The sequence below is a fragment of the Artibeus jamaicensis genome, unplaced genomic scaffold, assembly GCF_021234435.1.
Source record: "Artibeus jamaicensis isolate MK-2021 breed Jamaican fruit bat unplaced genomic scaffold, CSHL_Jam_final scaffold_833, whole genome shotgun sequence".
Lineage (NCBI taxonomy): Eukaryota > Metazoa > Chordata > Mammalia > Chiroptera > Phyllostomidae > Artibeus > Artibeus jamaicensis.
Genome location: NW_026522056.1, coordinates 18,796,665 through 18,823,395, shown reverse-complemented (window position 1 = coordinate 18,823,395; position 26,731 = coordinate 18,796,665). Strand labels below are relative to the sequence as shown.

The following is a 26,731-nucleotide window of genomic DNA, read 5'->3' as shown; positions in this document are numbered from 1 at the left end:
CCGTGGCTTTCTCTGTGTGCAATGGGAATTTAAAAAACCATCTGCCAGAACCGCCTCTCCACGGGCTCCCCGAGGGCTGTGTAGCCACAGAATCTGTGACGCTGCCAGCCAACACGTTCTGTAGTACCACTCCCAGCCTCTGCCATTGACAGCCGTGCCGCCTTGGCCACCGTCACAGTGCCGTGTCTGACACTCCGAAGGAGGTTATAAAATGCTTTTGTCTGTGCCTTTTTGTCTTCTAACAAAGGGGTCTACCCTCTCCCCGCAGAGCCTGTCTAGCAGCGATGTGTCCCTGCTGCAGATGGAGCATTCAAATCCACGCGTTTCTCTCTCAGTTTGATTTGCGAGCTGGTCTAATCTGTTTTGTGTGGTGCCTTGGAGCTTACAGATTTTTTTCCCCTCTCCATGCTCATTCACTAAGAGCAAGCATGAAGGATCTGGGCGTGAACATGGCTGCAGTTTTTCCTGCTTAAGCCTGCCTTGACGCTTTTAGATGACTGTGCCAGGAGGATTCCGCAGCTGTACAGAAACGGATATTTCTGCGAACATATTGATCAATTCTACACTCACCCCGCCGGCTGGTTCCGAGAGGCACTACGATGCTACCTTGTTGACACTGCTGGTCCTGGGGTCCTACAGCCTTTGTGTGGGCCCTTTGTTAGCCACGCTTTCTGGGAGCAGAAGTACGTCGGTGATTTCTGGTTTGATTCTTTTCTTTGTAGGCATGTTCTTAATTTTACTCACGTAATCAACTTGACAGCTTTGGATGCTATTTTTTTTTTATTTTTGGTAACTTGTAATTTGTGTGAATTGTAGTATTTCCTGGACAGATTTTAAGTTTGAAGAATCCTACATAGAATCAATTTTATTTTGTATTTTATGTGTTTCAGAACTCAGTATAACTTAGCCTTGTTGATGTTCTTGGCACGTGAAATTACTTCATGATCAAAGATTATCTGATGGTCTCATTTCTAATTAAGTAGTATTTTGTGTGTGTGTAGCTTATATAGCTGTATGATAGCTTATATAGCTGTATGAGTAAAGAAAAATACTTTCCTAGGATTAAAATGAAAACATCACCTGCTTGATTGTTTTACTCATTCTAGCCAAAAACATTAAAGATGTATACTTTTTAAGAAATACCTTAAAACATGAAAAATCATTTCGAGCTGGAATTTTTCTGTTTCTGATAGGGCTGGGTCACATTAGCAAATCATCTGTTCATCAGTATTTCGATTCATATTGGGCTGAGCATTTGAACCTTTTTAAAGAACATCTCCTTGTCTGCTCATTTCTTTGTGGTGTGGTAACGCCAGTGCCATCATTTAAGAACTTCTGAGATTGCATAGTGCTGTTGTAAAATTAGCATCCGGTTCTCGGTGCTTTGAGATCCCAAGGAAATAGCATGACCAAATTTTAAAGTGACTGAATCAAGATATATAAGACAATAAATCTCTGTCATTTGGGGGCTTCAGCAGGGTTTTTTTTGCATGTGTTCTTTTAAGCATAGAAAAATTTAATGTTGTGATACTAATTTTTCTTTTAGGTTATTAGCATGAAACATGGCAAATATGCTCATTTATAGAGGTTGACTGTTACAGGCTCAGGTACCTGAAGTCCAGTTTTTAAGATCATTGGATAAAAATAAATGATATATTGTAGGTCTTGAATGGGTTGAAGGTTTGAGGACCATTGTGCCAATGTAGAAGGAAACTTTAGAAAGTATATTATTTCATAACATTTGCAGATATGAAGTCCAAGAGCTTCCCTTTCCTTCCATTTTGGCCACACACAAAAAAAGACGTTTATTTTTGAGAGACAGATAGTGGGAGGAAACATAAGAAATACACACCAAAGCTATTCGCAATCTCTTGGAAATAACAAAGCAGAAGAAGGCTAACTAAAGAAATGGAACATTCTTTTCCTTCACCTTCATGGCCAGCCCCCGGTGTATTACATTTAAAGATTCATTCAACTCCGACTCCTACTTTTCTTGTTAACTCATGAGAAGAAGTTGGACAACCTTTCCCTCTCTTAGCCTCAGTATTCTCACGGGTACGTGGGAGGGGAGGACTGGATCATCTTCAAAACCCTCGCAGCAGCAAAAGCGTCTGACCACTTTTCTTTTCATCCTTATTCCAAAATGGCACCTAATAGTTTGGAAGGAGGGTGGTTGGGACTGTTGAAGTGATGAGGCTGCCAGAGAGAAGGACTTGTCTTGGTTACCCTCAGTCTCTTCCTCCTTGCAGGGTGGCAAGTGGGTATTGTCTCACCTGCCAGTGCTGGTCACTTGCTAAGAATCACCTGGTGTAGATTGTTGAACAATTTTCCATGTTCAGAGCAAAATCTGGGTTTGACTGGTGATGTCTGCCAAGGGTGAGGAAGGGCTGACAGGCCACGGGCACGCTGGTCCTGTGTTACAGACACACTTTGTGCCTATGCATGTCTGCACAGACTATTTAGTATGAAAATACTATTATCCAGACTGGCGCTGATTTTGTTTTCATCCTTTTAACATTTTGGGGGGCATGTATAAGACGTTCTTGTTATTACAAAGCCGAGCAATTTTGCCTTTGGAATGTGAAAGCTTAGACTTAGTGATTTGATTTCAAGCCAGGTGAGCAGATGATCTGGCACAGTGGGGAGTTTTAAGCTGATTCACCAAAAAAAAAAAAAAAAAAAAATTAGGAAATGAACAGAATGTTGGCTCTGGGTGTATATACATGCTTTAATAAGCAAAACAAAGACTCATGTTAACTAAATGCTAAAATGTAGTATGAAATAAAAGTCTGGAATGATGAGAAACCCTTCTCTAAGAGGAAAATCATTGCTTCTGCTTAGGCTTCTCTGAGGATGTGTCTTCATGTCATCTCTTTCCCTTCTCCTTTTTCCACTCCAACTAGGTTTCGACCATGAGGAAATGGAAACTAAGGATTCCAAAGAACCTTGTATTCGGCCATAACTGAGACAGCTAGGAGCAGGAGTGATTTCAGACTGTGTGATAGAGCTGGCTAAGACCTAAGTGAGCACGTGTGGAATTTCACACATGGACTCCAGAGGCCCGCTGTCACTGAGTGGCCAGAGCCCCCTGGAGCACTGTGTTTAGGAGAATTCTGAGGATGCATTTGGTTTCAGTGGGGCCAAGTACCATACTCAGTGAGTCGGGGCCCGTGACAGCTGAGGTGCCATCCCCGCACCTGCTGTTCTGTCCTGCTCATTACACATAAAGAGGTGAAGGGATTCAGCACAGCTCAGTAGTGGCCAAGTCAGGACCACAGCTCACTTATTACAGATTCCACCATTAACTGAAATAATGATGCTTCTCTTACTATATTGGAGCTTCTGCTGAGGAATGTCTTAGAGTAACTCTGGACAAGAGAAAATGTAAATACCATCTGGAAACCAACCAGCTGCCACAGAAGGAACCAAAACAGGGTGCAAGAGAAATACTTAGATGGCATCATGCCTCACAGTGAAGGGCATCTGGGTGTACTTGGGTGGGCCAGCTCAGGGGAGAGTGTTCAGGGAACTGAGGGTACACTGTGTTGGTGTTGGTCACAGAAAGTGTGCAGCTTGGCACAGTTTGTGCCCATAATTAATAAAGTGGGGAACAGTGAAGGTGGGAAACGTGTACCATAGATGGTCATAGAGAGAGTGTGTGTGTATATGTATATGATATATATGTTACATATAAGTATAAACATATGTGCATGTTTGAACCTAAGAAATTTTATCCTCAAAATACGGATTTTGACCCTCATATGTTAGTAAAGTCGATGGTAGGCCTGGGGCCACACTCAGTGATCAGTGTAACAGTATTAAACCTACAGAGTGGCAATGAGACAGCTTGTTTTTAGGAGAACTCCTGTTCTGTGTGTGACGGAGTCCCCAGGGACAGGAGTATTGTCCCTCCTGAGAAATGTGTCTTTTGCTTTAGTGAGAAATTCTTTTATTGAGTCATTTGGAAACTAAAGGTCTTGGTGTTTAAAGCTTAGTGATGAAAAGTGTGGGTTCAGGACTACATGAATTTATATTAGGTATGTAAATTAAACTCAGTCCAACTTTTCAGAATCTGAATAGGTGCTTTATTGCTGCTGAATATAATTTTAGAAACGTTTGACGAAAAGTAAGACTAAAACACGGATTGTTGTAATACAGGTTTAAGACCCTAATAACATCATTTACTTCCTTTCTTGGATTTTGGTTTAGCAAAGGATGAAGTGCTGATTGAACCCAATACTCATTTTGTATGGAAATCTAAAAAAATATGCTCTGTCATATTTACTTCTGTGGTTTTAAGATTATGAAATCATTCCTTGTCCATGCTTTACACAGTTAGGTTGAAGTTTATAGTAGGAGCCCATCTTCAGGTCTCCGGGTTTTGAGGAAGGAGAGACTAGGAAGGAAAGAAAGGAAACGGACAGAAACCTGCCAGTGGGAGGGAAGGCCCTGTGTCGATCTGACCCTGATACTGCAGATGTCCTCCGGGCACGGGAAGAATGAGCAGATGGCTCCTTGCAGGGAGACTTGACGTGGGTCGGGAAAGACCAACAGCATGCTCCTGTAGGGCTCAAATGTGCTGTCTTCAAAGACACTTACTGTAGGAGTTGGGAGAGTTTAGCCTAGTCAACAGCTTCTAGCTGTTTCAGATTATAACATCAGTAAGCAAGGTAGACATCTCACTCTTTTCTGGAAATGTGAGATGAAGAAAGAGATTAAGAGTAATAAAGAAATGTGTGATTATAAGTGTTGACTATCAGAATAAAAATTGGATGCTTAGAATTGGGTGTCAAAGATTATTTGGAAACAGTAAAAAAAAAAACAAACCCCATCTAAGTCAGTAGGGGGTGGAAATTAGGTCTGGGAACCAGGTGGTGAATGAATGAATCTCCCTATTTCCCCCCTGGCTCAGTGAGTATATGGTGGTAAATATGCCAGTGGTTTGTATGGTTAGCAAGGGGAGATGGATTAAAGGTTGACTTTTATGGGAAAATAGAACAATAAAACTTTCCAGGTATTTTTTGCTTAGACTTTTTTCTTGGATATGGAGAGAAAAGGACAAAGTGCAGTGTTTATGCTCTTGAGCGTGTGCAACAGGTAATCTCTTAGGAAGAGCGAAACAGCTTGGCCAAAATTCCTTGTAGGAGCTAAGCTTCAGGACAGCATATTTTTCCAAAGTTTATTATAGACAACTGAAAGTATGAATTTGGAATAATTTTTAAAAGACCTGTACCCAGAAAACTACACAGCACTGAAGAAAGAAATCAAGGAAGACACAGACAAATGGAAGCAGGTACCATACTCATGGATTCGAAGAATTAACATCATCAGAATGTCCATACTACCCAAAGCAATTTATAGATTCAATGCAATCCCTATTAATGTGCCAATTACATATTTCACAGAACAAACAATAGAACAAACACTTCAAAAATTTATATGGAACCATAAATGACCCCGAATAGCTGCAGCAATTTTGGGAAAGAAGAGCAAAGTAGGAGGGATCACAGTACCTGACATCAAACTGTGTTACAAAGCCACTGTAATTAAAACAGCCTGGTACTGGCATAAGAACAGACACGTAGACCAATGAAACAAACCTAAGCCCAGAAATAAACCTAAGTCTCTAGGGTTAATTAATATTTGACAAAGGGGGCAGCAGCATAAAATAGAATAAAAATAGCCTCTTCAACAAATGGTGTTGGAAGAGCTGGACAGCTACACGCAAAAAAATAAAACTCGATCACCAACTTATACCATACTCAAAAATAAATTCAAGGTGGATAAAAGACTTAAATATAAGTCACGACACCATAACAGTCCTAGAGGAAAACAAGCAGGAAAATCTCAGTCATTCCACGCAGCAATATCTTCACTGAAATGTCCCCTAGAGCAAAGGACATAAAGGAAAGAATAAACAAATGGGACCTCATCAAAATAAAAAGCTTCTGCATGGCTAAAGAAAACAGCATTAAAATGAAGAGAGACCCAACTGTATGGGAAATCATATTTGCCAATGATACCTTGGACAAGGGTTTGAGCTCCAAAATATATAAAGAACTCGTATGAACCCACTCCAGGAAGAAAAAAAAAAAAAAACGATCAAAAATTAGGCAAAAGACTTAAACAAACACTTTTCTAAGGAGGACATACAGAGGGCCCAGGCACATATGAAAAGATGCTCAGCATCACTAGCCATCAGAAACATGCAAATTAAAACCACAGTGAGATACCACTTCACACCGGTCAGACTGTGCATCATAAACAAATCAACAAACAAGTATTGGAGAAGGTGTGGGGAAGAAGGAACTCTAGTGCACTATCAGTGGGAATGCAGACTGGTGCAGCCACTGTGGAAAACAGTATGGAATTTCCTCAGAAAAGTAAGAATGGAACTGCTTTTGATCCAGCAACTCCACTGCTGGGATTACCCTAAGAGCCATGAAACACCAATCCTAAAGAACCTATGCAGCCCAGTGTTCACAGCAGCACAATTTACAATAGCCAAGTGTTGGAAGCAACCTAAGTGCCCATCAGTAAATGAGTGGATCAAAAAACTATGGTACATTTACACAATGGAATACTATGCAGCAGAGAGAACGAAGGAGCTCCTACCCTTTGTGACAGCATGGGTGGAGCTGGAGAGAATTACGCTAAGTGAAATAAGGCAGGCAGTGCGGAACAATACCATATGATCTCACCTTTAACTGGAACCTCCTCAACAAAAGAAAAAATCAAGCAAAATATAACCAAAGACATAGAAATTAAGAACAATTTGACAGTAACCAGAGGGGAGGTGGAAGGGAAAAACGAAGGGAAGGGTTTTCAGGAACTACTATAAAAGACACATGGACAAAACCAAGGGGGAGGGTGGAAGCAAGGGAGAAAGGTGGGTTTGGCTGGGGTGGGGGGGAGTGGTTGGGGGAAATGCAGACAACTGTAATTGAACAACAATAGAATAATTACTAAAAAGAGATATATAAACCCCTTTGTTCATTGATGTATTATTTACAATAGCCAAGATATGGAAGCAACCCAAGGTCCATCAGTAGACAAGTGGATAAAAAAAACCTGTGGTACACATATATAGTGGAATATTACATATATACAGTGGACTATTACTTGGCCATAAAAATGAAATCTTACCATTTGTGACAGCATGGGTGGACCTAGGTGGTGTTATGCTAAGTAAAATAAGTCTGACAGAGATAAATACCATATGACTTCACTTATATGTAGAATCTAAAAAACAAAAGAAACTGATAAACAAAACAGAAACAGACTCATAGATACAGAAAATATATGGATAGGTGCCTGAGGGGAGGGGGTCGGGGGCTGGGTGAAAACAGTGAAGGGATTGGAAGTACAAATTGGCTGTTACAAAACAGTCTCAGCGACATGAAGTTCAACGTGGGGAATGTAGTCAATAACATTGAAGTAATTGTGTGGTACTGGGTGGGTACTTGTGTTATTGGGGGAGTCACCTTGTAAATTATATAATTATCTAATTACTGGGCTGTATACCTGAAACCAATATAAAATAATATTGAATGTAAAAAAAATGACATGGAAAGAAGTCCTATTTGGCCCTCCCTGGGGACTTTATAATTATTTGGTTAAGGAGGTGTTTGCCAGTTTTCCTCACTGTAAAGTTGTTATTTTCCCTTTGTAATTAACAGCTGCCTTGTAGCATAATATTTTACTATATTTAGCAATATTAGACATGTAAATATCATGTTTCTCATCAGAATTATCTATTAATGTTAGCATCCACTGACATTTGCTGGTCTGAATCAAGTAGTTCTATAATAACTACCAAATGAAGGTTTTCTAATTTCATGATTTCCTCTACATTGATCAGGTGGCATTTGCATTTCCAACGATTTTAATGTACATGTATGAGATATATAATCAGAAAAAATTATAAATGCTGTTAATATTTTTCAAAGGAAGTACTGATTTTTTAAAATTTAATTAGGTCATTGCTTCTGCTTCCTTTTTTTTTAACTGCTACTCGATAAAATTTGAAATGGTTTTCTATGTTTCATCTTTACATGCTGGTACTATCTTTCAGACCTTTGCTCTTAATGTTTTTGACATTTATGAGGTTTAAAAATGCATATGTTTCCCTGCCCCAAACGGTCCAATAAATGATAGTAATGGGGGTTGTGGTCCCTAAGGTGGCCACAAAGTCCCCTTCCGCAGAGCACAGCAGAGGGACACTATTTCCCAGGACCCCACTGTGGATCCAATACACATTCAGCAAAAATATGTGAAATGCATCCTCGTTTTTGGAACGCAGGAAGACTAGCCCTGGTCTCTCTTTTCCCTCTGCTTTTTTCCCTGCCCCAAGATGAACACAGTTCCTAAGGATGCCATAGCAGATTTTTGTTCTCTTTTTAATCCAAAGGAAAGCTATAAGTGTGCAGAGGAAGTTTACAATTTAGGAAGAATTGAAGTAAGCATAATGTGGCCCAGTTGTCTTATGTGACTGACGCTATTTATTTGTTTTTGATATCGAGGGTTTAAGTTGTTTTGGGGCAAAACAAGAAATAATAGGAAGAAGAAATAAGAAGTAAGATATCTACTTAAAACTTCGCCACAATAGTTTTTCCATTGTTTCAAATTTTAGTTCTGATAGAAAACCAACAAGTTACAGATGATCACTATTATGTTTTAACGCTTTGTTCTTTATTCTGGTATCACCGTCCTTTGATAAGCTGAGATTGTCCTTAGAGTTCCAGTGAAGAAAAGAGGAGCAAAATCAAGAGCTAAATAAAGATGCTGTTTCCCGAACTCATTGACATAGTCTCCCTAAAGTCCAGTATTTTCTCACTTAAGTCTTCCCTCGTATCTTTGCCCTGAAATTTTCCCTTGCAGGTAATGTAGCTCTACTTCGGTGGGAGCCCCTTTGCCTAATTAACATGGTGGACTCAGAGTTACACCACAGCCCAAGCAAAGCTGGTTACTAGCAAAGTTTCTCCAAAAGTCTTTTCTTTCTTAGCATTTCTCTTGGTGCCTGAAAAATCTTTTCTTATTTTATTCCACCACCCCTCCACCCTGCCCCCAAGGATTCCTGTATGAGTGAGAAGGATGGTTTACAGATAACATAAAAGATGGTTTTTAATATTTAGGCAGGACTCCCTTTTATGTTTTAGCTTTGGGGCTTGGGCACCTCTGTTGCAGAGCAGAGGCTGCGGTGCTAGCGGGCAACTTGCTGGAGCAGAGGCGGGTCAGACTCGGAGCTCATGGTCAAGGCTACCAGGGAGCATGCTCCAGCTGCACTCCGCCTTGTCCTCCTGGGGGTGGTGCCCCTGCTCACGGCACCTGGGTGTGCTTGTGGCATAGCGTGGTGGCCACATACATTATCTCCCAGACCTCACTTGGGATGAAAGCTGAACAATATGCATAAACTGTAGGAGTCTTTTTGAAATTGTTGATGTGTGTTACTATCTTTCCAGAAGGCTGTTAGTCTCCCACAGCCACGTGTGGCTGTCACTCTGCACCGTGTGTGTGTGTGTGTGTGTGTCTGCAAAGGATCTTGTGGTAACTCAAGGTTTGTCAACAACTTTTTGCCTTTCTACTGAACTGAAGAGAAAATAGGCCGAAATATTGGGAAAAGAGTCTTTAGCAGGCCAGCCAGCAAGTTCTTGTCTGTCCAGGATCTCAGACACATTTTTGAAGCGGCAGATGCCCTTTTGCTGGGATGACATGGATCTGTGGTTTATATTGATGATAAACCCCATAGTCTAGACATATACCAGTAACTGAAAAGAAATGTCCAACTCAGATACTGAGATGACTTTCAGAGAATTAGGACTGCGTGATTCCACCGACGACCTGATAGAACTGGAAATCCAGCTATTGAAGGTGTTGGCTTGTATCACAGAGGTTGTACCCAAGTGGGAATCACTGTCTTCCATTTGTAACAGCCACACAGTTTCAGAGATTATCATCTGACTTGCCTGTCTTCATATTAATTAAATATGAAACTTGAAAAGGCTGTCTTTGTGTCTCAAGTCAATGACCATGTAAGCTATTAAAATGGATATTCCTTTCAATAGGCCTAGTAAATAATAATCCCCAATGTGTGTCTCATTTTTACTATAGAGAAAAACCATTAGCACAAGCATTTTTCCCTTGCCACATTGCTGGACTGATGTTATGACTTATTTCCAAAGAGTATCATTGACCCTTGAACAGGTAAGGCTAGCAGAATGGAAAACTCACTTGTTAAGTGAGGAAAGAAAGTATGACGTATGGTGTGGTTTTGTTTGGCCAAGCATTCAACCTTGGAGTTGAGCTGGGGTGTATGATGGAGTGTAAGAATGCCTGTCTGCAGTTAGAAATCAGTTTTCTAATAATGGCAGTGGAAAAAATGATGTGTTTTAAAGGCTCAACTTTGTAATTTCATCCAGACTGCAGTATGAACATGTATTTTCCCAAAATCATAAACTTGACTTTTCCAGGTTGTCTTCTTGGTTATTTATTACCACTACTTAAGACTAACCTTGTGTGTGATGAGCCAGCAGAGGGAAAGTCACAGTGTGTTGGCTTTGGAGGGACAGCTTAGATGCGGAGAAGTGGTGTCCCAACAGCCAGTGACTTTGGGGGGATAACGTAACCTCTTTCACTATAGTTTTCTATTCTGTAGAACTGAAATGACTGATCACTGAGGTTTTCCCCTGCTGTACTATTCTGTGTCTGCAAAGCACCTTGGCTTTCTTCATACTTGGCTTGCAAATGGTCGTCTTTTGGATGCTAGAGGAGACATTGCCTCCATATACAAATATCTTCCTCTGAATGTTGAAGTCTAAATAATTGTCCTATGGCTTTGAGATTTTTTTTTTTATTTAAAGCAACCAACAGTGGCGAAGATTACCATGTCATTTATTTTTAATTATAGCAGTTTGCTAAGTTCTGAAAAGTTTGGCACATAGAGCTTTAGAAATCGCCCTTTAGTGTTTTTTAAATTTCAGTTTGAGTAAAATTCAGGTAAGTTTACATCCCGTTTAGTCACTCATGTCATCACTTTAACGATTTGCGTGTAGCGTGCGCAGCATCGTGTAACTACTCTTGGACATTTGGGGCACTTCTGCCTCATATTTAGAAATGATTCTCTAATGAGCATCTTTATAATGATCACTTTCAAAGTTTGGGGACATTTCTTCTGATAGACTCTTAAAAGGAATATAAGTAAACCAAAAGAAACATATTTGCAGTCACTTCCCTCAGGTAACCAAATTGGTCTCCAAATGCCTCACGTCTGCATGCTCTGTGACCGACGCCATAATGCCGCCGTTGCCAGAGTCTGGTCAGCGTTGGGGATTATTTTTTAAGTTGTTTGTGATTATTGAACATTTTTATAGCGTTGTTTTAGTTTAACCTTAAATCATTTATTTCAAAGACAGTTCTATTGTCTCAGACAACAATGAAGAGAAGCAAAAAGGAAATGGTCTTTAGTGGCCTTGGCCATGCCACATTCTGCTTTTGTCCTGACCTTGGGCTAGTCGCTAAGCCTCTCCCAGTCTCAAATTTCTCACTTAGGAATACAGGAATATTTGTGGACTAATTCCCTGCAGAGGAAGCGATTCTGCCCTCATAGAATTGCTCGCACATGCCAGCTGCTTCTGCTGTTAGGGATGGCGATGATGGTCATTCTCTCCATTGTTCTCATGATTGTAGAACTTTCAGAGTTCTTTGCCAGAAAGTTGAATTATTTCAAATCCTGAAAGCAAGCAGGAGAAACCACCAAAAAGTCAAGAACCACCCTCATGGGGTCTAGCTGTTGCAATTTATTTAAAGATTATGATGTTATAAGATTCTAGCCAACAGTGACTCTAAATAAAACTTGGTTGACTGTTTAAAAGGAAAGATGTCACACATGCCACATACTATTATTACCTTGGTTCTACCACACATTAGAGCCGTTTGGGAAACCGAAGCCCCAGCGGTGTGAGTATCCAGCCGCCTGATTATTTTACACAGGATCATCGGTCTCAGGTGCCATGGTGTCTGCCCTGGAAAATGGAAAATGCACTGCTCCTTCCAGATCCATTTACTAAATACAGCACAGCAGGCCAGGGTTGCCCTCTGTGTCCCTTTTCCCAAGAGCCGGGAAATGGGTTCGAGTTGCAGACCCACGGGCGAGGTCAGACGGGCTCGGGGCCTGGGTGTCCACAGGCGGGAGCACCGATCTTGCAGTGTGGGCTTATGATCATAGCTCCCCTCTCGTACTTCAAAGGCTGATGCTGTTTTAATATGGAACAAATTTAGTGTTTTAAATCAGAGATGAGTATGGATTATTTAGAAAGTTCTTGTTGGGACAAAGGCTGTTGTTTTGGCGGGTGCTAGAGGCCTACTTTGCATACTACATATAAATGCAGGGTGAGGGAAAGGAAGCTAACAGTTCTTCATGTGGAAAACAGTACAATTGTTAATAAATAACACACGTATGAACTGTGCCTTGCATATAAAAACCGTAAGCCTGCTTTTGCCCCATCCTGTATATTCCAGGTCGAAGTTTCACACAAAAATTACAATGATAAGAGTGCTAAGAATATAGACTTGGGTAGAAAAGGCCTTTCCAGGAACAACTGTATAAAAGAAAAGCTGAATAAAGAGGAAAACTGTTAGACTTCTCCTGTGTCAAAGGCATTATAAACGCAGCGATGGATTAACATCCATCCGTCCATCTGGAGCCAGACTGACTGTGGTGATTGTTTCACGACACGTGCACATGTCAAATCATTATGTCGTCCACTTGAAACTGACACACGTCAATCATATCTCAGTTAAAAAATTACAAACTATGAACAAGCAAACAACAAAAACGGGACGACATATGCAGCTGGCGTGTATTTAAAAACTTCTTCGAATTGGCAAGATACAGATGGTTCCACAACAGGAAAAGACACGGACGGACACAAAAGAAGAAATATGGAGGAATAAGAAACATGGAAAAGGTTTACAAAATGCACACTAAAATAGTGTGCTTTCAGCTCTCGTCTGTCTTTAGTGAATGAGTGCGGGACTGGCGCCTCCCACACACTGCTACGTGGAGTGCAGCCCACAGCAGCCTTCCCGAGGCGGGGTGGTGAGGAGCCACAAAACTTTCTACCAGGGAAATGCCATTGATCGGAACTGAGTCTAGGAACATAATTGACTTATTTACTGCTTTTCAGAATTATTCAGAAGGGGGGAAAATTGGAGACAATCTGACTGATAGAAACAACAAATGTTTACATCATGCTCACTGACATTTTAATAACCTTTTTTGAAGCCATTAAATAATATATAGGATGATTTAATGCCATGAAAGATAAGGGAAATTTTTAGTTGAAAAAGTTTATTAAGCTTATGTTTAATTTCGAAACTGGTTACAGAGCACTGTGATGTGCATGTAATTTAACTTTTATTTAAGAAATTCTGCAATGAACATGTGTTTTTTTAAAAACAAATTTATTGTACATGGATAAAACATTATCGCTTTTATTTTTGGAGACCAAAGAAGTAAAAAAACATGTCACTGATTTTGGAGAACGTACAATCTTATGAATGTGTAGGGGCTGAAATTTTTCTCATTGCTTCATGAGAATTTTTTGATCATTATTTATAGTATATCTTATAGCTATTCTTCCTTCTGCTAAGGAATAGGACATTATGGGGGAGAAAAAAACTGGACCCTGAGTTGAACTCTCTACAGTTGCAATAGAGATTAGAACATAAAATCATGAAGATTGTGAGGCACAGAAATTAAGGAAATGTGACTATTAGTGTTCATTAGGGGGAAGTCAGGAGATGCATGTGAAGACTGATACTCCATGTCAGAGTTCTAGGGAAAGATGCGCTGGGCAGAGAGACTTGAATCTCTGGTTTGAATATTGATTTCTCCAGACTCTTCATGGCCATTGACAACAAACACATCAGACCATGTTTGTACGTACTTCCTAGCACCTCAGCAGCTCCGCACAGCACATGCAGAATCATGTCTAGAATTGTAACACCATTGCTTTCTACAGCCAAGTCCCTGATTAAACACCCCTCCCCCACACACACAGGCTGTACTTGGACTGCAGTAGGTCTGTGATTCTCACTTGAATATGCTGTGATATCACAGCACATGGACCTCCCAGTACTTAGATCCCTACCACGTTGTCACCTGCTTTTTTAAGCCTTACAAAAGACGTACGCAGCTTTTTCATTGTTTTTCCTTCCTTATTTGTATCATTAATAGAAGCTCAGCTTATTTCATAGGCTTTTTATAAAGCCATTCTGTCACTTACCCTTTTTTTAAAAGTTTATTTTTCTGCCTCTCATGTCTTTAAAGGTAATGGGGAAGTACAGAAACATATAGCAAAAGAATTAAAAATCATGCCCACCTCAACTTCTAGAGCATTGTTGAAATTTTGGCAGGCTTGCTTCAACATTCTTTATTCTTTTGGTTTAAAGTTGGGATCCTACTACACATACAATTTTAAATCATGGTTTTGTTTTTCCACTTGACATCCTAAGACAAGCTTTGCTGAACTTCATAAAACATCTTATTCCTAATTCTCTTTTAAACTCTTAGTGGGTTTTTTTTTTAGATTTTTGTTTATTTATCTTTAGAGGGGAAGGAAGCAAAGAGGGAGAGAAATATCAATGTATGGTTGCCTTTCGTGTGTCCCCTGCTGGGAACTGGCTTGCAACCCAGTCATGTGCCCTGACTGGGAATCAAACCTCAATCCTTTGGTTCACAGGCCCGCGCTCAATCTGCTGAGCTACACCAGCCAGGGCTTATTCTTAATTCTTATAGCTGTAATTGTATTATTGTATCTTAGATACCAAAAGGTCCTTAGATTTTTCCTTACTACCCTTGGTGACCCTTATTATGTTCTCTTATATCAGATCTTAATCTTTGTATAATAAGATGGATACTTTGTCCATCTTAAGAAAGATGGATACTTTCTTATCTTTAAGTACTTTTATATTTAGTATAATTTCCAGAAACTACAGATAGGGCCCAAGTGATAACAGTTGATCAATAAGTAATCAAAGAATATTTTTGAGCCAATTTAAAGATCTGTACTTCCCCAGTTCCCCAACAGATATATTTACAAATTGTTCTCTACTGTACCTGCTTATTTTACCATTTAAATGGGTGAATATATATAGCATTTAGGTGAGTGCCTGGCACATAGTAGATTGTCTTACATTAGGAGTTGGCTGTTACCATTAATAGATGGTCAAGGCCACCCCTTTGCTTTGGCTCACTTGTGGTAAGGTGCCACCAGGGGGCAGACTATGATTGGGAAAGAATGGAAACCTAGTTTGAGCTGTTCTTAGTTTTTATCTAGTATACCTGACTTGTGTGCCTGTACTTTGCTGTAAAAACAAGAACGATTCCTTCTGACTTTTAACTCTTTCTTTTCACTGGCACTGCTTCTTTTTATAGTTATTATAACATGATTTACTCTATTCTCAGTGTCGTACTTTACATCCTCATGAATGTTCCGTGACTACGGATTTGTACTTCTTAATCCCTCCACCTTTTTCACCCATCCTTCCCAACCCTCCATCCATCTGGCAACTGTAAAAATGTTCTTTGTGTCTATAAATCTGTTCGTGCTCTGTTTGATTATTTTTTTTAATGCTATGTATAAATGACATCTTTCAGTATTTGTTTTTCTCTGACTTATTTCACTCAGCACAATACCCTAGAGGTTCATCCATGTTGTTGCAGTTGGAAAGATCTCATTTGGAAAGATCTTATTCTTTTTTTTATGGTTGAGTCATATTCCATTGTATATGTGCACCATTTCTTCTTTAGCTATTTGCCTATTGATGGACACTTAGGTCACTTCCATATCTTGGCTATTGTAAATAATGCTGCAGTAAACATACAGATGCATGTCTTTTCAATGTAGTGTTTGGAGTTTCTTCAGATATTCCCGAAGTGGAATTGCTAGGTCCTTCTTTGTCTCTTATTATAGCATTTTAGTTTTAAAGTCTGTTTTGTCTGGTATAAGTATTGCTACCCTAGCTTTTCTTTGTTGTTTGTTTCCATTTTTATGAAATGAATTTTTCCATCCCTTAAATCTGTGTCTGTCTTAGATTGTCTTGTTAGAATATGTAAGGGTCTTCTTTGTTTTCCATTTGGCCACCATATATCTTTTGATTGGAGCATTTAATCCATTTGCATTTTAAATAATTTTTTGTAGGTATGTATTTATTGCCACTTTTTTATTTACATTTTTGATCATTCCTTCTTCTTCTTAAAGAAGACCTGTTAACACTTATTGTAATACTGGTTTGGTAATACTGGTGATAAACTCTAGCTTTGTCTTGTCTGGGAGGCTCTTTATCTTTCCTTTGATTCTAAATGATAGAATTACTGTAAAGTAAAGTAAAGTAACTACTTTACAGTAATGATAGAAGTACTTTACTGTGTAGAGTAATCTTGGTTGTACTTCTTTGCCTTTTCATCACTCTGAATATTTCTTACCAATCCATTCTGGCCTGCAAAGTTTCCATTGAGAAATCAGCTGACAGTCTTATGGGAGCTCCTTTGTAGGTAACTAACAGTTTTTCTCTTGCTGCTTTTTAGATTCTCTCTTTGCTTTTACTTTTGTCATTTTAATTATGATGTTTCTTGATGTGGGCCTCTTTAGGTTCATTTTGTTTGTAACTCTCTGTGCTTTCAGAACTTCTATGTCTATTTCCTTCACCAGGTTATAGAAGTTTTCCATAATTATTTTTTCAAATAGATCTTCAATTCCTTTCTCTTTCTCTTTTTCTTCTGACATACCCTTGATGCAAATGTTGGTATGCTTGAAGATGTCCCAGAGGCTCCTTATACTAACCTCATTTTTTAAATTTTTTTTCTATTTGCTGTTCCGTTTAGTTGTTTTACGCTTCCTTATCTTCCAGATCACTGAGTTAATTCTCAGATTTATCTATTCTGTTGATTCCCTGAAAATTAGTCTTTAGTTAGTGTATCCTTCATTTCTGACTGGTTGCTTTTTATGTTTTCTGTCTCCATTTATATGTGTCCTTTCTCTTTATTGAAGTCCTCACTGAGTTCCTCTACTCTTACCCTAAGTACATTGAATATCCTTCCAACCAGTGTTTTGACCTCTGCATCTGATAGATTGTTTGCCTCCATTTTGTTTAGTTCTTTTTCTGGAGTTTTGTTCTGTTCTTTCATTTCAGACATGTTTGTGTCCTCTTTTTTTTTTTTTTTGCAACCTCTCTGAATTTGTTTCTGTGTATTAGGTAGAGCTGCTACACTTCCTGGTTTTGGTAGAGTGACCAAATATAGTAGGTGTCTATAGTGGAACAGCATCCCTAGTCATCCGAGCTGAGTACCCCAGCATAGGCTGTATGCACCCTCCTCCTCCTCCTGTTGTGGTTGAGCCTTGGTTGCTGTTGGCATGTCAGTGGGAGGGATCTACCTCTAGGCCAATCAGCTGCAGTGACCTGCAGTGGAGGCCACAGTGGAGGATCTGCTGTGCAGGGGCCAACCAAACAGAGCAGGACTAGCTTCAGCAGGGCTCTGGAGCTCGCTGAGTCCATCCCTTGAGGGTGTCACTTGTGGAGGTAGGTGGGTGGTGCTCTAGCATGGTCTAAAGCTGTCCATCAGGTGTGCTGGCTCTAGTCCCAGGAGGTACAGGCCAAGGTCAGCTACTGCCTATGCTTTGCCCATGGCCACCTGGCATAAGCTACAAAGTGATCTATAGAAGAAATTGAAGGTGTCTGGAAGAGGCCAAACTGCAAACTGAGGCTGGCTGCGTCTAGCGTCGGCCCTGGGGCCACTTAGCAAGAAGTAGCAGGCATGCCGAAGCCAGCTTCTGCTCGTTTGTGAGATTTTAGGAAAGACCATTGTATGAGCTAAGACAGGATGTTTTTATATGGAAAAGTCACTGAAAATAGCTTCAGTGAGCCTGCAAGTTGGGTGGGGCAGGGTCTCAAGGCATGACCAGGGCGGAGCTAACAGTGATGACCAGGTTGTTGGAGACTCAGATATGCTGCCTGCCTGCTCTGTGGGGGTTTGGCTCAGTGGGGGCTTAGCACAGGAACAATGGCTTCTGCCTACACTTCTGTTTGGGAGAAAGCTGCCCCTCCAGCCCTCACCTTGATGCCAGACACTTCAGTTCCTCCCTGTATGTCCCTGGTGCCTTTTAAGCAGCTGCCCCAGCGCTGGAGCTCAGAGGGAGTGAGTCTGAGTAAGTTTGTGTGTGGGCCCTTTAAGAGGAACACCTGGGATTTCAGCAGCTCTCTGTCTCACTCACCCTCCATCCCTGATGGTTTTCACAGCCAGAAGTTATGGGGACTTCTCCTCCTGGCGCTGGAACCCTGGGCTGGGGAGCCTGGTGTGGGGCTGGGACCCCTCACTTCTGGTTGGGGGACTGCTGCAGCCATGATATCCCTCCCGATTTTTATCCAGCACACGTGGGTATGGGACCAGCCCATTCCCTCTCTCCACCCCTCCTATCAGTCTCACTGTGGTTTCTTCTTTATAGCTTTAGTTATAGGACTTGCGTTCAGCTAGCTCTCAGGCAGTTCTGAGTGATGGTGGTTCTATAGATTGGTTGAAATTTTGATGTGGTCGGGAGAGGTTGTTCTGAGTGCTGCATTTACCTATCTGTCATCTTTACCAGAGGCCCTCTTCTCTTTATTCTTATGATTCCTTGCTCTGCTGTTTAAAAAGGTGATTAGTAATGTTACTATTAATATATGTGGTATAGCCTAGTGTGGTACAAGTAAATTTTAATGGGCAAAATGAATGGGTGACATGTTGCTAATTTTGATTTGAGTAGTGTAGATTAAAGGATTTCCTTTTTTAAACAGGGTAATTTAGAATTTACTACTACTTAACAATTCAAAACCCCCAAAATAAACAGGTCCTGTATGGGGTGGCATCATGTCTATTTTTGATATGTTAATATTTAACTTTATTCTAGTTACCATTCAATTTTAATGCTGATTGGCATCTTGGTTTTTACAAGTTTCTTGGTGGGGGGGTTGGAGAACAGGTGGTTATAGCGTGGGGTGGGAATAGGTTTACAGTTTGTATAGGAAATAATATAATAAGTAATGCATATAACACAAGAATAAACTGTGTTTTGCATACTCACAATTGTAAACCTCATTTGCGCCACCCTGTATTAATATGCAGAATCTGGTAAAAAGGTTGTTGTTTTTAGTCATAATGAACAATAAAATGTAAAGGCCACACCTAAATGTAGCTTTTTTGGACTTGAATTCCATGGCTATTTGTGTTTTCGTTGCCATGGGTACAACACATTTACAAGACCCATGACTGGGTATGAGCAAGGTGTAGCTTCCCTGCAGCTCAGCCCTGACTGAGTTGTCTGGGTTTGTCTCCGCTGCTGATAGCCCCTGGAAAGGGTTGGGGGTGGGGGGTGAAGAGGGAGAAGGAACTATTCTGAATTTCCTTTTCTATTGATCAACTTTGATCAACTCCCCATTGCCTATTGATCAACTCCCCTGTCACACCCAAAGTGCTCTCTAGAATTTCTAGAATAGCAAGTGCTTCCTGCACATTTAATAGCAGCTAGTGGGATTATTTATAGTTAACAATTTCTACCTTGATTTCTGTTACTGAATCTTATTTTTTTAAGGAAATTTTGGGAACAAGCATACATTGTTTTCATGTACTTTCTTAAATTAAAACAAATTTTAGGAGTTTGGGATGTTCCAAATTTAATACTGTTTTGCAATCCGTTTGCTTTACTTTTGAGAAAGCATATGGCCAGTGAAATTTTCTCTTCCGTCTATACTTTCATCTTTCAACTTCCTTTGTCTTTGGCCATCACATTTTAATGTACTTTCATAAACCACTCTGCTCCAATAAACATGTAATAGGTCCCAGTAAAAATCACACATAACTATCCCCCCAGCATTTCTAGTCTCAGTTCATTATTGTGAGAGGCCCCCTGATTTTCTGCAAATGCGTTGTCAAGCACTAAGTATAATTCTCAGGATGCTGCCTACCAGATTGACTAATTTGTATTCCTCTGAAACTCTTATATTATACCTGCTACAGAAGTTGCGTTAACCTTTCATTGTTGGGTATTAGTAGGATCCTCAGGACATCGGTGTGAAAGCTGAACTTTAACCTTTTTATTGATCTGTCATTACTAGAGCAAACATTTTGTTAGAAATCATAATTGGGAACATTTATTGCTGGAAGCCATTTTTAAAAAATTTATCCAGGGTAATCAGATTTATGGGTAGATTTCCATGTAAATGATCTGAAGAATTCCCAGATTTATCAGTGTGAACGTCATTAAAAAAATTTAAAGACCAGAGGGCAGATTCCTTTAATGAAATTGTAATTTTTTTCTAAATTCTAAATAAATACGAGGCACTGGTAAGTAGTTGATTTTCCTTAACAATCTTCCAAGTCGCTACGGGACCTGTGACATTACTGGTTGTTATATAAAGCCCCTAGGACCACCCACTTCCTCCTCCCCTCTTCCCATCTCTGATGAGAACCATAACAAGCCCATTAGCATGTACAGCGTGATGTAACTCGCAGGCTGTGCACTGCTGGATCTGCCGAGAGGAGATTTTATTCCGAGGAAGAGCACTGTTTTGGCAACATCTGGGAGGGAGAAGGGAAGCCAGAAACACTTGGGTTTTTTTTTTTCCTTTGTGTGTGTGTATGGGGATGACATTCGCTGTGCAGGCATGTTTTCTCCTGCCGTATTTCTTGGCCTGGCCGAGTGCTGAGTTTAAAGACAGCATGTGATACTCCATGGAAGCTGTTTCTTCCGTGAAATCCTCCCACCTGCTCTGAAGACATGTTGTTGTCTCCCAAATTCTCCTTATCTACCATTCATGTGCGTCTGACTGCCAAAGGATTGCTTCGAAACCTCCGACTTCCTTCAGGGTTCAGGAAAAGCACTGTTATCTTCCATACAGGTTTGTCCGCTGTGGGTCTCTGTTTAATGTTGCCCGGGGGCACGTCTTGGTTAACTTGCAGATGTTCTCAGGAATTTGCTAAGTAGATAAGTGGGGAAAGAGCTCTCTCTATGACAGACGTGGGTTTAATTGTTAAAAAGAAAATAAGCAGTTTGTGTTGTTTCGACACATGAGTATATGGTACTTCTACTGTTTGCAAGCAGATGTGTGTTGGTTTGTTTATGGAGAGCAGAATTGTTGCCTTGGCTCTCTCTAGCTTTTGTCTCTGATGCCAACCAAATCTGTGAACATCAACACCTGTTAAATTACATTTTACTTCACAGGATTTTGGAAGTAGGACGCAGGTACATTAAGAAGAATATTTTTCTTTCCCTTAAAGGACAAGATGAAATGAGACGGCTTCCCTATAGTTTTTCCTTATGTAATTTCTCACTGAGATGGTGATGTTAGTTTAAAAGACTAAGAAAATGTCCATATTCTAAACATTTCTGAAATAAGACACCCGGGGTAGTTGTGGAGAGGCAGTAAGTGAACCACAAATCAAGTTTTCCGAGCCTCCTAGTGAAAATGCTTGCAGTTATAAAAGACCGCCTCTGATGTTTCCGCTTGTCTCTGCTTTTTATTTTCTGTGCTCAAGATAGAAATCAATGCAGTGTGTATTTTAGGCGAATGTAAACCTGCGTGTCGCTTTGAGGGGAGTCTGTCTCCTCACATGGCTGTCTCTTGTTCTGGTTGATCATTGAGACTCTGGTAAATTAAGTTGATTTTATGCTCTAAAAACTGAGGTGCTGTTCTGTTTGATTTTGGCTAGTTAGTGTTGACTGTAACAGGATTGCTCGGGCATGGACATGGAAGGTATTTTTCTTGTTTCATATGCATGTCAGCCCTCATGTGTCTTGTTTTTCATCCCTGTCCCTAGAGATTCTTTTTCGGCTGACTGTTAGTGGTTTCCCAGAGGAATCTTCCTCTTCCGTGGGATGATTCTCATTTTTCCCAGTGCCTCTTCCTCATGTTTCATAACTCCCCTTGACCTGTCCCTGGAGTCAGCCAGCCTTTCCCCTGAGGTCTGTCTGCACTGACGGCCACAGGTAAGTGAGGTAATTCAGGAGGTAAACGGTGGCTCTGTTTCTCCCAGACTAAATGTCACTGCTGTTTTTTCAACCTTAGGAAACAACAGGGTGAAAAAATAAAAAAATAAAAAAACAGAAGGGTGCCTGTATTGGTAATAATGTGTATGATCTAAAATAGTGCCAAAAGCTTTTCATATTAACTTGGGGAGGAGGGTAATCCAATCTCCAAGTTCAAAGGAATATCAAACAGGACAGAAGGTTGTACAATTCCAAGTGAGCCCCAGTCCCCCAAGCCCCTGCCCCCACAAGAGACAGCCACTCTCGTGGGTGAGTTGTAGCTTCCTGGTAGTTGTCTGGTCATGTGGAAGCCTTTATATCTGATCATGTCAATCCTTTATATCCTTTTTCGTGATACAGAAGTGGAACCATGTTATATATACTCCTTTGTCGCTTGTTTTCGAGAGTGACTATAGCTCAGATTTTCACGCTCACACGTATTTATCTGACTCATTCTTTTTAATGGCCATGCAACATCCCACTGTCGGGCGAGCCATGGTCTGTCTGACCTGTCTTCTATTAGTGAACATTTTAGGCTGTAGTGTTTCTGTGAAGCAGGTAGCTTTCCAGGGCAGCTTCAGTGGAAGAGACAAGTCTTTTAGTACCAGAGTTTGACTGATAGGGATATTTTAGCTGCATTGTATTTTCTGAGTTTATATAAAAATATTTTGAGACATTCACTTGAGTGCAGCCATGATTTTTAGAGCCAGCGTGCACTTACGGGGGATGTGGTGTATCCTATTTTATACCGAGATGTCTGCGGCCCAGAGAAGTGAACTAGTGTGTCCAAGGATGCAGGGTCCGTGGCAGAGATGGGACTAAAACCTGGGACCTCCGTTTAAAATTTCTGGCTTAGAGGTTTTCCTGGCTATGGATTTTGCTATAATTCTTTTTTTTTTATGAAGATTTTCTTTCTTTATTTTTAGAGAGGGGGAGGAAGAAAGAGAGGGACAGGAACATCAATATGTGGTTTCATCTCACACGCCCCCTACTGGGGACCTGGCCTGCAACCCAAGCATGTGCCTTAGACTGGGAGTCAAACTGGTGACCATTTGGTTCGCAGGCCAGCACTCACTGCACTGAGCCATACCACCTGGGGCAAATTTTGCTATAATTCTGTAAGGTCCGGTGAACAGCAGTCATGAAAGAAGAGTTTTGTGCATGGAGAGTATTTTAAAATTATGTTAAGTATATAATTCTACTCACCCCCAGTAAGAATCTTTTGTGAGCTTATGCCTATTACATAACTTTAAGGTCTGAGACATCTTCCAACAGTATGGACAATGAGCCCATTGCCTTTACTCCTACCCATGTGGCTGCAAGCTCTAGCTTGTGTTTGTATTCTTACGAAAGGAAGTTGTGTTGGTTTCATAGTGGCCATGGTCTTGACCTGAATTCCCAAGAGTCAGGGTTGTAGCCTTGGTTCTGCTAGTAACTAAGTGAGTGACCTTGATCAGCTAACCAGACAATGCTTAACAAACAGGAGTCTGATGAGCTGATTTCTGCAGCCCCTGTAACCTGGGATGCTGTGAATCCTCTGGTTTTTGGTTAAAAAACCCCAGGGTGTCTTATGCCTGAAAACTCATACGATCTCAAACTAGTTCTTTTCTTCTCTCTCACACTTAGTTAATACTCCTGGTTCACTGACTTCTCTTCATGGCCCTTTATCCCATCATCGGGTCTCCATCACCTTTGAATCACTGTTCTTCCTCATTTATCCAGAGCTAATTGGTTGCGAGGATCTAAGACTCTGTGCTATGAAATATGTTTGTTTTCACCCTCTGCCATTTCTCTAGTTCAGGCTTTACTATTAGGCTGAAGCATTTGAATTTACGCTTTTTACGAGTTAAAAAAAAAAAGGTCGAATATTGACAGTTTCATATCACCTAACCTAATACTTTAGGCTGTTTGAAAGATATATCTTTTTGGTCTTCAGCGCCAGCCTTTCCCCTGCTTCTAAACTGTCTTTTGCATTGCAGGATTCATTCACTCATTCTGTAAATAAATATTTCTTAGACATGTACCAGGTGTCAGGTACGATGCTAGATGCTGAAAATGTAGCCAGGACTAAGTCACATGTGGCTTATGTCTGTAGGCAGCTCACAATTTAACGGAGGGAGGCAGGCTTAGAACATGGAGTAATCACGACAGAGTGTGGATGAGATACCTGGGCAGCTTCTAGCAGGTGAAGCCAACTTCATCCAGGTCACCCAGAGCAAGTGCCATTTAAACTGGGACCTCAGGGTATGTGTGGAATCAGCCAAGAACCAAAAAATATTCCAGGCAGAGAAAAAAGCATGTGGAAGCCTGGAGAAGAGGGCGCAGGTGGCTCCTTCAAGGAGAAAAAGGAGTTTTAGTGCATCTGGGCCTCGATTGTGGGGAGGAGACAGGTGCTGGGGGTGAGGATGGTGGCTCTAGGGGCCCAGGCAGAACAGGCGCTTTCCCTGAGCCCTTCCACCGGGCCCTGGGCACTGGGAGTGTTAGTTCGTTATTACTGCATGGCGCCTGTTGACAGAGTGTGCTGTTGGATCCAAGATGTAACCTTGTCTGTAAACAGGGGCGAGAAGAGAAAGAGAGCGGATTTGTCAGAGTTCTGGTTGTCAGCATGGCAGGGTGTGAGGCATGGCCGACCATCTTGGTGTCAGGGAAATGCTGCCATCTTCCGTCAGGTCCAGGAGCGGTGGCTCTGACTTGCCCAAGTGTTAGACTCAGTCTCCTTCGGGCTTTTGCCTCAACAAATTCCTTCCTGTTTTAGAATGAGTTAATGAAGTGGAAAAGAACCTTCTGGGTAGAAGTATCTTTTGTGACCAGTTTTACTGGAGTTCAATTTTTCTATGAAACTGGAGATAACTATATGAATTGTTCTGCAAAGTGCCACTTTTCAGAATCTTCAGGAATGAATGATGCTCTCTTTGGTTCAAGTGAAGATAATTACACCAAAAGCTAAGAGTTCTTTTTGCTGAGTGAGTGACATTAAAAGCAATTATTAGAGCAATTGGAGGGATGTATATACATATACAGGGTCAGGCACAAATAATGCCCCTGATTTATTACAACATCGTAAGCATGTAGTTCTGTAACATAACAATATCACACTCAAAACACCATATGACACTTTAGGGAAAATGTTCAAGTTAAAACTATTGATTCTTACACCCATATTATTACCCTAGCAACCACACTCAAGCAGGTGCTAACTTCTGACAGACCCTGTCCATTGAAGAAGGGCAGGAGAACTATTATTAACGGAACAAAATATTTTCACTTTCTTAAAGCTGTACTGAAGAGAACCATTTTGACTAGATATTCAGAGATTGTAAGAGTGAGGCAGAGCATAACTAGATTTAATTAGAATGAGAGTCATCAAATTATATTCTTGTGTTTGGTATTCATTTTTGAGACTGTCCAGTAGAACTGCTTTTAGCTGCAGTTTGTCAAGATGACTGGGAAGGAGCCTGTTTGTCTTGCTGAAAAGGCAGCACCAATGTTGTTCAGTGGCTCAGGGGCAGCAGGACCACCATCTCGGCTGTTCTCTCTGCACCTTCCTCATGACTGTTGCCTCATGATCTCACAATGGCTGCTCCAGGCAGGAAAGAAAGAGAAGTAGGAAAGGGGCGGTGCCAAGCCACTAAAGCTCACATCTCATTGGCTAAACCTCTGTCACATGGCTGTCTCTACCCACAAGGGAGTCTGGGACATTGAGTGTTTGACTTCTCCAGTCTCTGTAGTGCACACAGGTATGAGAGGGATTAGGGACTTATTCATAGTTGATATGAGCTGCTTATAAATAAGGGGACTGCATCATTTAGCAGGTTGAATCTCACAATATACCTTGATGTTTTTTCTCTTTTATGATATGAAAGCTTTCTGGGTAATGATTACCTATCTGGTAATTGTCAGTTAAATGCTTTCAAGTCATTTGGTTGTTTGGATGTAGAGAGTGATGTTTGATGTTGATCTCTTCAATGAATTTTCAGTTATAAAATAATACATTGAGAAAGAATGTTCTCAACTTTAGATACGGCTTTTATATACTTAAGATGTGCTAACAAAAGGTCAGTGTTTATTACTAGTGTATTTGTGGTGGTTACCCTATTCCTGCACTGTTAAGGTTTATACAAATTCAAACTAATAATTGATGATGTGCATATATATTTTTTAATTTCTTGGTGGAATTATACAGGTTACTGTGGGTTCACTGTCCATAGATACAGCTAGAAAGTGTATGTTCATAGCGTGTGTTAGGGACAGTATTCAGGGCAACAAGAAATAAAGAGCTGACATGGCAGATGATTAAATATGGAAAGTGCGATCAGACGCACTGGAACAGACGCCCTTCGGAGGACAGAGCAGCGTGAGACCGTGTCATAATGCCTTCCTCGCCACGTCCCACACCTTCCCCTCTCTCTGCCCTCACCTTCTCACGTGCTGTTCTTCTCTGTCTCAGTGCGACTTCCTGGGAGCTCGTGACTCACCCCAGGTTCCCTTGCTCCAGTTGGTCACTAATCCTCCTGTTCTGCCTCATAAACACATTCTGCCTGCTCTTACCGCCCCTGACCCGCGAGTTTCTCTGGCTGGGCTGCCCTCCTGGCCTTACCCCTGCAGACCTCCTCCCCCAGCGCCTCCAGGCTCCTGCTCAGCATTGTTCTGTGCCTCCGACAAGGAAAACCTTC

The 26,731-nt window shown here is 40.9% G+C and overlaps 1 protein-coding gene across 3 annotated transcripts in view; it reads left to right on the top strand.

The window, feature by feature from the left end:
* Positions 1-26,731, top strand: part of MTUS1 (microtubule associated scaffold protein 1) — a 129,515-nt gene that overhangs the window by 65,298 nt on the left and 37,486 nt on the right. Inside the window, exon 1 of one of the 3 annotated variants that reach the window (XM_037128799.2) lies at positions 20,514-20,931. The exons of the other annotated variants lie outside the window; for them this stretch is intronic. Coding sequence (XP_036984694.2) covers positions 20,811-20,931 — 121 coding nt within the window. The 5' untranslated portion in view covers positions 20,514-20,810. Of the gene's footprint in view, positions 1-20,513; positions 20,932-26,731 lie in introns of those variants that run through there. 3 annotated transcript variants of the gene reach the window in all.